General features: G+C 47.8%; 2 protein-coding genes across 5 annotated transcripts in view; both read right to left on the bottom strand.

Moving 5' to 3' along the window:
* Positions 1 to 70: 70 nt before the first annotated feature.
* Positions 71 to 6,654, bottom strand: TMEM106A (transmembrane protein 106A). The gene is made up of 8 exons (XM_027048948.2): positions 6,119 to 6,654; positions 5,059 to 5,285; positions 4,476 to 4,539; positions 3,295 to 3,448; positions 2,656 to 2,796; positions 2,508 to 2,551; positions 1,941 to 1,994; positions 71 to 1,597 (listed from the first exon to the last, which is right to left on the bottom strand). Exons 2-8 carry the CDS (start codon positions 5,267 to 5,269, stop codon positions 1,477 to 1,479), a joined length of 789 nt encoding a protein of 262 aa, XP_026904749.1. The 5' UTR covers positions 5,270 to 5,285; positions 6,119 to 6,654; the 3' UTR covers positions 71 to 1,476.
* A 110-nt stretch (positions 6,655 to 6,764) lies between these two features.
* NBR1 (NBR1 autophagy cargo receptor) overlaps positions 6,765 to 15,343 on the bottom strand; it is a 28,408-nt gene continuing 19,829 nt past the window's right edge. For all 4 annotated transcript variants that reach the window (XM_053212526.1, XM_053212528.1, XM_027048946.2 and 1 more), the window contains exons 17-21: positions 13,572 to 13,995; positions 12,709 to 12,803; positions 11,956 to 12,013; positions 11,135 to 11,243; positions 6,765 to 8,494 (exon numbers count right to left, since the gene is read on the bottom strand). In XM_053212526.1, the coding sequence (XP_053068501.1) occupies positions 8,321 to 8,494; positions 11,135 to 11,243; positions 11,956 to 12,013; positions 12,709 to 12,803; positions 13,572 to 13,995 (860 nt within the window). In that variant the 3' untranslated portion in view covers positions 6,765 to 8,320. The remainder of the gene's footprint in view (positions 8,495 to 11,134; positions 11,244 to 11,955; positions 12,014 to 12,708; positions 12,804 to 13,571; positions 13,996 to 15,343) is intronic.

Genomic DNA, 15,343 nt, shown 5'->3' with positions numbered 1-15,343 from the left:
TCGACGCCCACCCGGACACTAAGAAACAGGCTGGGAGTGTACACCAGCTCCCTGCCCACTTACAGGAGACTTTTTAACACTGTCAAGTACAGTTTATTGAATACAATATAAACCCTACACATTCGGCAACCTACATACAGCAGAAACTCCGGCCTGGCCTTTCTGGACTTCTGTGCTCCTGCCGGCACCTTCTTGACTCCACCACCCCCCCCCCCCCCCCCCAGCCAACTAGCCAGGTGCTGTGACACTTCCCCCTCTCCAGCCATCCAGCTTCACATTCACTTTCCCCACCACCTAAGTTCATCTCCCTGCCTGAGGAAAACCACAGCCGCCTTTAGGGAGCAATTACCATTCTGGCTCAGCTACAAAACAAACCGCCTCCACCTGGAGCCCAGTGGGAAATTGGGTTATCTGGGACTTAGCTTCATCTGAGTGACAGCAAAGAGGAGAGGGCAAGACCAGTCCCTACTGATATCCAGCTCCATACTGTCAATTCCTGAAGGAAAGCAGAGGACTCTGGGTGCGCAGGACGGGACCTGGTACTAAGCCAGGGATGCTGCAGAGCCCAGCAGCTTGCGGAATCTTGAGAATCGCGATAGCTTCACCTCTGCAGGCTTTCATGGGAGAGCAGCTGGGACCACCATTTGACCTACCTGTGTCCCCACATGGACTCAGGATTGTGGCCTCACCACCAGCCAGAAGCTTCCCTTCAATAAACAACTTATCAGATGATTCTGGTTTCATCTCCATTTTTCTTAGTTAGGCAGAGGGGGTGCCTCCCTCTCCTCCCCTACTACTTTGGCTCCGGCTGTGGCGAGAATAATAAAACTATTTTGTGGCAGGAAGAGCTTTAGCCAGAGAACGGCTCTGTCTTCCTAGGAACAGGAACAGTCTTTAACCAGGGAGGATGCAGGGTCAAAGGGCCTTAGCCAATCTTGCTGTGAGGGGACAAGTTACCAGGAGAGAAGCAGACCATCACCATCACTTTGTCACATGACCAAAGCAGGGAGGCATGAGACAGCACGGATGTCCCTCAAGTCCCAGTCCCATCCCTGGGTGGAGAACTTGAAAAAAGATCCATGTTTTAAGACCCAGATAAAATTAAAGCTTTCCTCATTCAGGCAGGAGGAAGGCCAGCCCTAGAGAAGTTAGGCAACCAAAGTGCTCAGCACCGAAAGGGCAGGTGCCACTCCAGGGATGCTACAGCAGCTCTGAAGAACATCAGGTCAGACTTTCCTCAAGACAGACCAAGGGGAAAACCCCTAGAAGAACCAAACTTCTTTTTTTGTGGACATCAGGGGATGTGTGTGCGCACGTCTGTAAAGTTAACTTCCACAGAGAGCTTCCTGTGCTGAGGGGGTATGTGTGGCGGGGGAGGTATAATAAAGCAGGGCTTTTCCTTTGGCAAAGTCACTTAGGCACTGGGAGATCCAGCCCAGGCTGGCAGCAGCCTGGAGTTTGGGGGCAGCAGACAGGTCACGTCGGGTGAGGGACCAGCAAGTGGGGCACTGACGCGTTTCCCCGGCAGTCCACATATTCATAGCTCTGGAAGACTAGCTGCTCTGAATGGCTCAGGCAGGAACAGGTCAGGGTGCCCCTAGAGAGGAAGTAGGCTTTGTGGCTGTGTCTGGGAGGAAGAAAGCTCTGGACCTACTCTGCTGTCTCGGGAGGTGAGGATCCCTCAGACACCCCACCCTCTTCCTTCTGTTCCCCACTCTGCCAAGGTACCTGGGATAGTTGTCCCACCTGTAGTCCAGATAGCCCTGTGGCTTCACATCAATGGCTTATAAGCAAGGTGGGATATAGGGAAGGGGCTATTCCCATGAGCCAACAAAGATCCAGGGAGTTAGCTTTGGATGACTCCTCCCACAAGGTGGAGCAGAGGGGAGACTGGGGTCAGAAGTAGGAGAGGGGACACCAGGGCTCCAAGCCCTACTTACTGGATGTGCAAAAGTACATGGTGGACTTTGATTTTCATCCAGGAACAGATTTTGCTGAGAGAGAAAGAACATGGGACATTTCACACTGAGCAGCCTGTCGGCTCAGAGGAGACCTGCAGGTCCCAGTATCCTTGCCTCCTGGGCTCTTTTCCATCAGGGGTCCCAAATGCCACTCCCACTCTTTCTCCCTCCCTCAGCCTAAGGTGAGAATGTCACCCTTGCTGCAATATCATTCCCCCAGGCCCCACAGGCCTGGCCCAGGTATGTGCTAGCCCCTCCACCAACAGAAAACAAGGACATTCATCTTCCTCAGCGATTCAGGCGGAAAAGCTCAAGGTCACATATTGTAAGAATTAACCAAATTCTGGCCTGTTTTCATTCCAACCTAGGTCTAAACAGGCAGAGGCTGGGGACCCTGAGCCCTTTCACACTGCAGTCTTGGTCATGAGAGTGAAGGCCAAGTGCTGGCTGCAGGGTTTGCTAAGCCATCAGGAAATCTGGTAGGGATGAAAACCGGGTTTCCAACCAGGAAAGAGGCTAAGGGAGAAGAGATCAAGGGATACTTACTAGGTGTTTTCATCCCCTATCTTGTTGGCCACTGCATAAAACATCTGTCAACCAAATGGGCATAGGGTAAGCCCCAATCCCAGCTGCCCCTTCCCACCACCAGTGTCCATACACCTGTGGGCAGGGCTGTCCAAGGGGAGGGAGTCACCTGTTCACTGGCCAAAGGGCCGATGTGTAGGAGGAGGCTGTTGGAGACCTGCCCCACCACGAGGGACAGGTGCAGAACCTCGATGGTCAGCTGGGTCACGGTGATGGGGTAGTAGTTACTATTGGAGATGTTTAAGATATTCTGAGGAGAAAGAGAAGGAAAAGGGAAGTGAGAGGGTGACCATCCTTAGAAAGGAGATGTCAAATAGCTTCCAAAACCACCAGGCCTGGCTGAGCTTCACTCCCACCACATGCCAGGAGCCCCTTGGAAGAGCTCTTACTGGCAAAGGGTCACTGGAAGACATTAAGCTGGCACAGGATCCAGTCTCACCCTGCGAGGCTTTTCTCTTCAGTTTTGCCGCCCCGCCCCCCAGGAGTCTCAGGCATGCCCCCTGGCTGCACCCTGTGTTTTTTTCCTCTGGTCCCGATTCTGACCCCTCACTGTGTACAGTCCCAATCCTACACAATCTGTTATGGGGCTCATGGTTGCCCCTGCTTCTCCCCAGCCCTCCACACCCCCTGGGTGCCATAAAATTCCTGGCAACCTGTGCCCAGGATTGTAACCCCAGATAAAGGCTATAGAGAAGAGCTGCCGGCAAGGCGGGGTTGAGCCCAGGGGTGCAGGCATCCACCCACCCACCGTTATGTTGAGGTTGATACCAGTCACATCAAAGGCCACTGTGGAGGAGTTGAGGCCTGCAGGCTGCACGGAGATGGGCCGGGGAAACAGGAAAAAGATGATGAGGGAGGAAGTCACAAGGCAGGTGAGCACTGCCAGGAACACGAAGAGCTTCCTGTGGGAAGGCAGGATCCGGGAAAGAGGAGTGGAGTGGTCTGAACACCAAGGGAACTTGAGCAGGGAGCTGTTCAGACACTCCTCTCCATATACAAGGCTCTCCCCTGCACTAGCTCCCTCATAACCATAAATTTACCCCCCACCCAGATGTGGAGGACCAGCCCAGGTTCAGATGTGCCCCAAAGTGAGTCAGAGCACAGGATTGGGAGGCAAGTGGCCTGACTTCCACTCCCAGCTCTCTGTACCCACTGGCCCAGTAACTCTAAGCAAGCTACTTAACCTCCCAAAGCCTTAGTTTCCTTGTCTGTAAAATGGAGAGAAGTGTACCTACCTCACAGAATTTGTTAATGCAAGGTCCTGACACTTAACAAAACTCAACAAATGCTAGCTATCATCACTGGAAGAAACATCCACATGGATGTGAATCTGAATATGAAAATTCAGAACAGGATATCATCTGTCCATCTGATTCAAAACTGAGACATGCATTAAAGAGACAGCACCTTATTATATCTTATGAGGGGCACTGCTAGATTCAGATTCTGGTACAGTGATTGGGGAGGGCAGGGTGGTGGCTCCCAGACTGAAGCTGAGGAACTTGGGAAGAGGTTGCAGGGACTCCTGCCAAATAGACCCAGATGACAAACAGGGTTATAACACCCCCAGTGAAACTCAGGGCTGCCTGTGAGGTTCTGAAGCATCTCAGAACAGGGAGCAGCTAGTTTTCCATCTCAGCCAGGAAGAGAGCAAGCAGCTCTGAACTGCCACAGCAAGGGAGGCTCTTAGGAAAAATAATTTCCCCAAATTGCAGCCAGGGCCACTCCTTTCAGGGCCACCCTCAGGTGGCATCTGCTATGCCCGTCTTCTTAAACCAGGAAAATCTCTGGAAATGCAGCTAGTACGTATGAACCCAGTGAGGCTTTCTTGGGAAGAACCAACGGAGAAAAATCGCAGGGGGAGACAGAATGGGGGAGACAAAGAGAACAGCCCCCAGGGGTGACGTCCTGGGGAGAAGAGGGGCTTACGTGTGCCTGGGCTTCAGCCTCTGGTCCCCATAGGGGATGAGCGCCACTAGCTGCTTCTCTAGCTCTGTAGAGAGAAAGAAGAGAGAGGGCCAGGAAGTATTCGTGACAAATGTTTCCTGTGCTTGCCTCCCAGATGCACCCCTACACCCCACAGAGTAGGGTCAGAAGCATGCCACCTCTGCCCCACAGAACTGGGAACACAGGGCAGGGAGGGCAGCTCAGAATAGAAGTGAGCTTTTCATTAGCAGGTGTGAATTTCTGTAAGACACCAGCAAATGAGAAAAGCCTAGCTTCTTTGGAGAGGTCATTTGTTAACTTCCTGAGTCCTAAGGCACAGTGTTGCTCAGGGAGTGGGGAGGCCAGAGACCCCTGGGCTGGGGAGAACAATCAGGTCAGGAGGGGTGGGGGTGTCTCTGCAGTGAGCCCAGGGAGAGTTAGCTCCTTGCTGGCCCAGCTGCAACTGGGGGACCAAGAGCTGGGAGACCCAACCCCATTCAAGGAGGCTCAGGGGGGCCTGCCCAGCTGGCTGCTAAGAGCTTTTTTTCTGGATTCCAGGCTATTTCTGAAGCCTCGGGCCACTCACCTCTTGGGATCTCCCCACTGCCCTGGCAGGTGGGACAAGTCACAAAGCTGGCACCAGCAGTTCCTTCACGAGGCACGCAGGAACAGAAAGACTTGCTGCTTCGGATGCTGGAGTAGCAGGCAGCTTTGTTGCCAATGGCTGGGCTGGGGGGCAGGATCGATTTGTTCTCATCCTCCCGAGAACCCAACTGGGAGAATGTCTCACCCATCATTCAGGGGGAATTTTCACTAATAAGAGAACAGAATTCACTGCTAAGCTTGTTAGCACGGACACTGGATGTAACTCTGGTTTTGGGTTCTTAGGATCGGCAAGGACTGCCATCACAATGTCAGCAAGCTCCAGCCCAAGGAAACTAGGAGATGGAAAACTGAGCAGTTACATGGGACTCTCCCATCAGAAATCGCAGTGTGTTTCCTTTCATTACTGCAGGGGAGCTCAATCTGCCTGCAAGAGGGACGAGAAAAGCAGAAGTTATTTCACTAGAAGAGATTTCCAGAAGTGAATGGCAGAGCACTTATTGTTTTTCTGGGAAAGTTGCTGAGCTGTCATTCTCTTCATGAGAAGGAAGTGGACAAGGCTGGGGGTGGGGGTGTGGTGGAGGGAGGCAGGCAGCAGTCCAGAGTCCCTTCACCCTCTGCAACAAGAGGACTCTCAAGAGTTGTCTAGAACACCCGGGAAGAAATGCCTGAAATCTCCCAGCCTGGGCGTGAAAGGAAAGCTTCCATTCCTGAGCCGTGGCAGGTGCTGGCTTAATAGGAAGGCAGGGATTCTCTGAAATAAGAGAAAGAAGGTTAGACTGGTCACAGGTGCGGCTAAGAACCTTAAAATAGCCTGGAAGGGAACAGAAACCTCTTCCTCACTGCTTTCTGTGAGATAGGAAAGAATGCCAGGGGAAGAGTGGGAGCACTGGTCCGGGCTGATAGTGAAGGTTACTTCACTAAGGAATGGTACAGGCTAACAATCCAGATTCTTCTCCAAAGGCTCAGGAGTGGTGTCAGAACGAGTGGGCAAGGTGAGCTGCATACAGACCTTACTGGGCTAAAAATCAAGAGAGCCTCACCTGGTTCAGGTCTGGGATCCAGGGCTCCTGTCAGCCAAGAGTGAGATTTCTGGAATGGTCTTTGGAGAGAAGGGCTTGTAGGGTAGGGTGACCAGAGAGGCCACGGCTGGGGCTGGCCAGGCTAGCGGCCCCCTTCAGCAGAGGCCTGGGGGAGCGAACAGGCCACGTTGGAGGGAGGACGGAGCAGCGACACCGGCCTCCTCAGAGGGCTAAGCCGCTTCCTGCCCTATTCCGGGGCTCAGCCAGGGGCCCGAGCTGGGGAGCGCAGAAGCTGGAACTTCATTGAAGGAGAATTTCAAGTCCCGCCAGACACCGAGGCCGTTAGTTGAGCCTGTTACCCGCGAGTGCCTGCGTGAGGCTAGGAGGCACACAAGGTTCCTCGACCCTTGCCTCCCAAAGGGATAGAAAGGAAGGAGGGTCTAGGAGCGCCTTACCCCACCCCCGGACGTCAGCAACCGAGGCAAGCAGAATCGAAAGTGCGGGAGCCCAGCGGCTAACCCCAGGCTTTGACTCCGTGCTTGGGGAGGCTCCGCCCCAGCCCGCAGGGGCCCGCCCCCTCCCTGCTCAGCTGCCAGAGAAGCGCCCAGCTCTTCAAAGATCGCCCCGCATCTCGGACGCTGCTTTCTCAAGTACCAGTCAGTCCAGGTAGGCCTTTCAAAGAACGTTTATTCCACCATTTTTTAAGCGGTTATGTACAACTGGACGGACGACTGGACCCCAAGGTCCTCCTGGACCCCCTACAGTATGACTCAGGAGGTCAGAACAGGTCTCGCCCGATATCAACCCAATTAATTACACGCACCCTGCAGCTCAGCCTCTACCCAGAAGCCCGGATAAAAACGTTTTAAATAACGAACAGCCTGGTTGGCTTGCAGTCTGAATTTTGGTTTATTTAATAGGTCAAGAATTATACTGTAAATAAACATCGTGATGGCTAATGATTAACATTACCATTCATTATAAATACCAACCAGGTTAAATAATACTAGTTTACTACCCTTCCTCCTCCTGGATGAGGGTCTTTTTCTGGAAGTCATTTTCATGAATACTAGCTTTTAGTGTTTTCTGTTACCTTTTTCTTTCACCGATTGTACCAAAGACTCCTTTCTGTAAACAGAATGAGGACCTGGGCCGCAGGCAGCAAGCTTTTTCATTCATTTTGGGATTAAACCAAAACTTTTTCAGAATTTGCCTCCATCCAAGTTTTGCAAAACAGCCGCCCCGTTCTAGATACCTTTGAGCAGATTTCAAACATTCAGGAAGTCGTCAGGATCTCTAATGCCTCACACACACATTTGCCCACCCCTGAACTAACTTTACAGATTAATGTAGGGCCCTGCCTTTCATGTTTCTATCTCCCCTCACTTGACTGTAAATAACATCTGCCTTGACATTAAGAAAAAAGGTAACCGTTACATTTATTTTCCCTTTAATAGAAGTTTTCTCCTCCCTTATAGGATTAGCAAAATATTCCACACTACCTAAATTTGTTCCCTTAAATAAAGAAAAATGTATGCAAAATTACTACAGTAAACACTGCTCGACAGGTGCTGGTGGGTTAATGAGCACACTCCCTCCTCCTTTCACTGAAGTGCAGAGACCCTGAAGGTGGATCATCTTGAATGTACCAGTGGGGTCTTTAGACAACAGCGGTCCATTACTCAGTGTTGCAAGGGAAAGGACTTTGTCCTGGAGAAAGGAAGAGTAACAATATTCCTTTGGGGCTCTGGGTGTCATTTCAATCCCGTACAGCTATGAGGCTTGGGGTAGGCTAGAAAAATTGTTAAGAGTTCTTGAAAACAACTTCCAAGGTTAATTTCTTTTAAAAACTGCCAACAGATATCCCCATAGAAACATCCACATTTAACCAAAGAAAAATACTCAACTTCAATACAAGCAGAAAGAAAAACGGTTCTATAGAAAGTTCAAGTTATACTCTTCAATGCACTAAAATGGAGAGAGGAGCTTTATCCAACTCAACTGAAAAACCGTTTTCCTACAACTCAATGTCTCTGTTTAAGTCCTGGTCTTTCATTTGCTCCAAAAAATACTGTAATGCAGGTGCTGTCTTGATAACTCAATAATGGGCTCTATATAGATTCATCGGATTAAAAAATAAGCAAGGGCTTCTCCCCCATGCCCCAAGGACAGAATAAAGATCATCTCTGAGCAGCAGGCAGTTATTTAATACAGGGTCACTCCTCAGTAGCGGTGGCTGTACCAGTCATTGTTGTTGACCTGAAGCAGTTCTGTCACAACCTGCAGGATGTTGTAATTGTGTTTCTTCAGCAGCCTTAGGTTCAGCTGCCTGTCACAGAATCCCATTTCAAAGAGATGGGCCATCAGGGCTGCTGTCTGATCTTCAGAAACTATGGGCTGTGTAGAGTCAAGAAAAGCAGAACATTTTCTGTATCATTTATGGGTCTTGTAAATTGTTATTATCTTGTAAATCATATGAATTTTTCCAGATTTGTTTCAAATATTAGGAAATTCAATGCAAGGGCATGGTGTTCCTGTCCACCTGACACTAATGGACCTTCTGAGGGAGGACTGGGAATGCCCTGCTCTAGATTCAGTATGTTTGTATCCGAAACCAGGCAACTAATGAACTGTCCTCAGAACCAGGAGGAGGATGCTTCGGAGGGGGCTTCCCGAAGAAGCATCCTTTGACCTGATGAAGCAAGAGATGCAAACACTGGAAACACTGTGAAGATAAAAGGTAACTGTGGTGATGGGGCAAGTATAAGCAGGAGCCAAGACCGCTATTGGAAGAGGGTTTGGTCAGAAATACAAAGGAGCTGAACAAAAAACTGCTTGGGAAATTACATCTTGGGTGACTTTCTTGGCATTTTCCTCCTTTTTCTTTTTAAAGAACAGAAGCAATCCAGAAGAGAGGAAACTAATATTCATTTACCTCTCCCTCTTTAGGTCAAGCTGTATGGTGGACACATAACCTTCTTAAATCCTAACACTTCGGATCACTCTCTTATCATTTACTTACCAACTGTGTTGACTACCAATTAATTCTATTATGTATGAAAATGGAGATATAAAATACCTCCTATTTTGCAGGGTTGCTGAGAGGATTAAGAAGAGAGTGTATAAGCATGTTGAGCACAGTCTCTGGCATTTCTCTCTACACCTAACTCAACTGTTCCCTTCCTTCCCTTTTATTTCAAAATAAATTATCCAACCTCCTTTCAGGTTAATCCTTCCACAGGTACTTTGCTTGCTATCTCATTACCTCTCACCATCTCTGAAATCTCTATGAATTATCCTCTTTCATCTTTTCATTATTATTTTGTCTTTAGAGAAAAAGTGTGCACGGAGAAGAGGGAGCAAGAGAAAATCCCAAGCAGGCTCCACACTCAGCAAGGAGCCCGACGTGGGGCTCGATCCCATGACCCTGGAATCATGACCTGAGCCGAAATCAAGAGCCAGACATCCAACTGACTGAGCCAGCCAGGTGCCTCTTATCCTCTTTCATCTTGACTGTTAACCGCCTTTACTACTGGCTCACCCAACTGTAGAAACCTCTCCCTCTGCCTTATGCATCCTTGCTTTCGCTCTTTCCCCCTTTGTGGTCCAGCTACTTGAAAATGAGGTGTACTTGCACTCTCCAAGTCCTCTCCACTCCCTCCCTGTTCTCTGCAGCATTGGCCACGAGGTCCTCATTAAAGCTCCCTTCCCCGAGGCCCAGCACAGACTCTCATTTTCCTTCTAGTTCTCTGTCTTCTTTGCAGGGCCCTCCTTTCCAGGATCCTTAAAGGCTGCTTCCTGCTTTACACCCCTTTTTCCTGGAAACTCTCACCCAATCACATGGCTTCTGTTATAACCTGTACGAATAACTTTACCTCCAGGCCAAATCTCTCCTCTGTGAGCCACATGCACGGGCCCAACTGCACTCTGGGTAACTTTACCTGGACATACCTCAAATTCCACACCTTCCAAAATGTACCTAATTTTCTTCTTCCCCTGCCCAAATATATCCTTATTCCTGCACATCCTAATGAATGGTCCTATTGATTGCCTGAAGCCAGAAACATGGGATTCCTTTGACTTCTTTCTAGCCTTTTAATCATGGTCTCCAAGTTCTGCCATTTCTTTTACCCCTTTTCCATCTCAAATGGATTTTTTTTTAAGTTTATTTATTTATTTTGACAGAGAGCGTGAGCAAGGGAGGAATTGGGGGGGGGGGGTGGTGGAGAATCCCAAGCAGGTTCTGTGCTGTCAGCTTGCAGCCCTATACGGGGATCAATCTTACAGACCATGAGATCATGACCTGAGCTGAAATCAAGTTGGACATTTAACCAACTGAGCCACCCAGAAGACCCTCAAATCGATTTCTTTAGGTCTCCCCCAACCTCCACACAATACTGGAGTTCTCTCACTAGGTACAAATCTGATGCTAATTACTTCCCTAAAACCCATTCACTGGCTCCTCCCATTAGCCTTAAAGTAACACCCAAACCACTTAACAGAGCACCCCACCTACATAAGTTGGTCTCTTCTTACTCTTCCCAGACCAAATTCACAATTCAGAGTCACATTTACAGGTCTTCTTACTGGCTAGGCTCTGTCTGCAATGCTCTTTCTATTCTTCTTTCCTGGCAAATACTTATTTTGTCCTTAAGGACTCAATTCAGGCACCATCTACCAGGAAGTCTTCTCTGGCCCCATGCAAGGGCCCACAGCAGGCTGAGACGTCCCACCTGAGAACATGGGCATAGGATCTTACACTGCACTGCAGAAGTCTGTGTACCTTGCTTGTTTTCCTGTCTTTGGGCAGGGACTGGTGTCTTTTTCACCTTGTAGTGCTGGTACTTGGAAGAGCTCCCCACACATGATAGGTCCTCAACAAACACTAGACCTTTTCCCTTTCATCCCTTAAGTAACTTGGCTAAAGTCATATAACTAGAAAGTGGCAGAATGCTATACTACTCTCCAACTCAGACAGGCAGCATCATTTTCACTGGGGACTTGGCTTTGCTACAGGAAAATAAAACATACACTGACCTGGGCAGTGACTGGTGGCCCAGCAAACAAGGCCTTGTATGCAGAAGCAGCAACAGACAAAGCCCCCTTCACCAATCCTCCAGCAATGCTGCTCCCATGGTGGTGGTGTCTGGAGAGGAAAACCAAATGATCTCCCTAAAAAATCACAAACTATTATCTTCCTACAAGATAATCTGGGCTCTAATCCTTGAAAGAAAATGGATTTCCTTGAGAAAAAAAGTCAGGTGTAAAAAGAGGATGTGATCACTTTCCTATTAGTTTTATACCTACAAAATCTTGGTTTGATGTAGTAGAGCCTAGTTCTACTGCTGCAAGATAAGGCTGTGCAGAAAATGCACCCTTCTGGTTAGTATACCAGCTTTCTGTCCCAGCTGAAAATTACATGGTCAAGAGCACAGAAGAGTATTGGCAGTCTGTCTGCACAATTACCATCTCAGAGGAAACACCTCCAAAGGCAATGTGCTTTTCTGGGTACTGTAGGGAGGAGCCCAGCTTGCCATTGCTCTGAGCCGATTGGGAGCAGAGAGGCAGGTAGGTCTAAGAAACTGTTACTAAGATGCACAGTGGGCTTGATTTTTCTGCTTTCTCCTCTGATACTAAGGATGAGTTGAACTTGAGGGTACTGGTCTGAAATGTGAACACTCTGTAATGTAACTTTAGCCCTCTGTTCAATGTTGCTCACAAGCTTCAGGAGAAATAAGGAGTGACGGCTCTCCTCTGCTCTCTGGAGGTGGCACATGCTGTGAGAGGCTTGTTTAAGCAGAAGCAATACTAGGATATCCACCTGCTTCTGAAGAAGAGGCTGCACAAGGTCCAGTTACCTTGAGTGGTCATAGCTCTTCTGTCTGCTGTTTACAATTCCTGATGAGCCTCTGGGCTCTAAAAGCAAAAGAGCTATTGGTTAGATGTAGCGTCCACAAGTGCCTAGTGTTTCTTAACTCATAGTGAAGCTATTTTTGAGAGGCAGGCAGCAATCTGATCACAGCATTTATTTATTTATTTACTTATTAATTTTTAACTATTTGGGAAATTTTGCAGGTGGTTTTAAGTGATAATAGGGAACTGTCCAGAATGTAATACAAGGTGATTGTTTATTAAATCAGAAAAATTCTATAATCCTATCACGTCCATTTATTACTTTTTCAGTTCCTTAAGTTTCGTTTTTTTGAGGTGGAGTGGGATGTTGACTTTGAAGGTCTACTAGCAACTTCAAGATGCTATTCTCCTTATTTTGGAGACAAGAAAACAGCCTCGCAGGTGGTATGAACGTGCTGACCTGCTGCAAGGTCACACAGTGAGGAAAGGTGGAGCTGGGCCTGGAATCTAGACTGGTCTAGTTCCACAGCCTGTGTTCTTCCCACTGCAGCACATTGCCCACCTCTGTAAGGTCTCACTTCATAAATGTTAAGAATATTTACTAGAGAATAGAAAATAGTATGAGGGAGGGGCACAGAAAGAAAGAAAGGGCAAGTTTCCAAATAATGCCAAGAGTCATGGAGACACAGTGCCCCTTTATACCTGGTTTCATTAGAAAGGAGCACAGAAAAGGATATAAAGCTTAGGCTGGTCATTACCTCCTCTGATCTGATCAGGGACTGAAGAAGCTTCTGGTATGGTGACTGGTAAATCCACTCCTGGGGAACCATCATGCTGTGCACAAGAAGGGCTCCTTTCAGAAAGACACAATATTGAAAGTCAGTTGAAAAGGCACCTATGAAAAGGAACCTATGAAAAGGAACGGTGGAAACAGTAAATATGGCATAGAAGTGACCGATTCTCTACAGAGGCTTCACGTTTCTGATCCAGATCTCATGTCTGAATTTAGGGATCAGGTAGAAAGGGCTCATTCTACTTCTGGTTTTCCTCTTTAGCCATAGTCAAGCTAGAAAGACCAGCTTCAGTCAGGTCACTCCCCCCTACATCAATTGGTACTGATAAGGGGAAATGTCTAGCTCCCTGAGAGAGTGGTTTAAATTAGTCAAGGCTCCACCATCTTCCATTACTATGACAGAGCAAGGACACAGATCAGTAAATAATTAAAAATAATTGTTTTCTGATTTTGGAGTATATTTTTTCCATAACAGATTAAGCTTTCTACTACTTTGTTTGGGTTAACATGAAAATAAGTTTTGAGTGCCTTTACCCATGAGTCAACAGAACAGCGAAGAAGATACAGGGATGTTTGTGTTTAAAAACTGGCTCTCAACGACCAAAACATAGACTGTACTCCGATAATTAAGATTAACTAAAACAAGCGTTTCTTTAAATCCAGAATCCACAAATTCTGGGAAATACAACTTTTATTCATCTAAATTCAGACTTTTATGGGAAATAGTCTCTTCCCATGCTGACAAAAAAATAGGTTTTGAGATCGAGTCCTTTCCTCTCTACTCTGCCTGTGAAGAACAGCCCAGCTGAGGGGGGGTGTGGATGGTACCTGGGCAGCTGTGGTGGAGGCCCCACCACCTCTGGGGTTAGGGGCACGGTGTCCAGAGTCTGTGAGGTCATGAGGATGTCGTTGATGCTCTGTCCCTGCGGCTGGTTCTCCCCTCCAGCAACTCTCTCCCCAGCCTCAACCCCAGGTTCACCTTCAGCCCCGCGCTCTAGGCCTGGCTGTGAGAGTGCAGAGCTGTACATGGAGTCCCCCAGGGGGCGGCTGGTGTCAAAGCACTCAGGCAGGATGATGATGTAATCCTCCGAAGAAGTAGAGGACTGACTCTGAACTTCATCTTTGAGCTCATCATCCTCTTCCTCCTCCTCCTCCTCTTCCGCTTCCTCCTCCACAACAGCTTCTTCAGCGACATGGACAACCTCCTCCTGCTCAACTCCAAGTGGTCCCTCTTCAGGGGAGGGAAATTTCACTAAAGGATGAAAGCAATCAATTTTCAGCTACAGCTAAAAGCAGCCTCTGGTGCTGTCCTTACCTGATAAAGTCTTTTGTGGGTCATGAGCTACAGTCATGAAAGCCAGAGGATGGGGACGAACCAGAGGGAAGGGCTGCTGCTAGAACCTCAGTTATGGCCACATTCTAAGTCTGAAGCCTGTACAAAGCCAGGAAGAACTGAAGCTTATAACAACAAGGTGTGTAGAAACACCAAAGCTTCCGAGAAGCACCATGAATTTTAGAAACATATCAAAACTGATATACTCGCTAACAGTGCTAGAACAATAGCAAATGGTAGGTGGTGAGTGCTGCCGGACTGTATGTCTACTTTCCTCCTTTTCTTTGCAAAGTAATGGGTAGTCATGGTAGAAAATTGGCAAAACGTGGACGAGGGGAAAAAAAGACACCTATAATCCTATCAGAGATAACTACTGTGAACCTTTTGGTGTAAGTCCAAAAGGATGTTTTGTTATGCATTCATATATAAGTGTATGTGGGTGAAATAAGTGTGTTACATGTTTTATTTCCATTTATTTAGTTTCAGCTTTTATTTTACTTTTATTAGTTAGCTTACAGTGTAATATTGGCTTCAGGAGTAGAATTTAGTGAATCATCACTTACATATAACACCCAATGCTCAACACAACATGTGCCCTCAATACCCATCACCTACTTACCACATCCCCCGCCCACCTCCGTGTGTGTGTGTGTGTGCATATGTGTGCATGCGCACTCGCGCGCCTGTGTGTATTTTAAACAAAAGTGAGACAAAAAATATTTAAAGGTATAGGTTAAATTTCATTATAACAAACAAGAGATTTTCCCACATTATTTTGATGCACTAGAATTTGAATTTTTGGATAGTTCTTGAAATAGTATGGGCTCTACGTATCTGATCTAGAAGTATCTGTTGTAAAGAAAGTGGATTACGACAGAATATAACCTCGCGAAACTTAGTTTGGTACCCCAGCTTCTGCACGCTATTTCCTGGACTGTGTCCTGGGAGAAATGACAAAACTCAGCTGCCAATGGAGGTCTCTGCTGAAGAGCTCTGTCAACTTACAGGAAGACTCCTCACAGCAGAATCCAGGCAGCACAAGTCGCTGTTGTTCCTCTGAATCATACAGCTGTAATTCTGCCCCCGAGAAAGTGTGAAAATGTGTTATGGTGGTTGCTTTGCTCTTGAGGCTACAATTAAAATGGTCAGGTAGAGTGCGTGGAGTCTAAAGAAACAACCATGACCTGAAGTCTAACAAAGATCACCTAACCTCCACTCTCAGTGAAGAAGAGCACTTCTTTCTACTCTGGTCAGGCAGCCACAATTC

This window comes from Acinonyx jubatus, chromosome E1 (assembly GCF_027475565.1).
Source record: "Acinonyx jubatus isolate Ajub_Pintada_27869175 chromosome E1, VMU_Ajub_asm_v1.0, whole genome shotgun sequence".
NCBI classification, from domain to species: Eukaryota; Metazoa; Chordata; class Mammalia; order Carnivora; family Felidae; genus Acinonyx; species Acinonyx jubatus.
The sequence above is the reverse complement of the archived record's forward strand: the minus strand, read 5'-3'. Positions and strand labels throughout refer to the sequence as shown.

What these genes read in the sequence shown, in the direction of transcription:
- TMEM106A (XM_027048948.2), bottom strand. Translation starts at nt 5,269, where the DNA reads ATGATGGGTGAGACATTCTCCCAGTTGGGTTCTCGGGAGGATGAGAAC. An exon ending in CAGTGGGGAGATCCCAAGAG is followed by an intron (nt 4,540 to 5,058) that starts GTGAGTGGCCCG and finishes TTCTCTCTACAG; the next exon opens with AGCTAGAGAAGCAGCTAGTG. An exon ending in GCCCTTTGGCCAGTGAACAG is followed by an intron (nt 2,552 to 2,655) that starts GTGACTCCCTCC and finishes TTTGGTTGACAG; the next exon opens with ATGTTTTATGCAGTGGCCAA.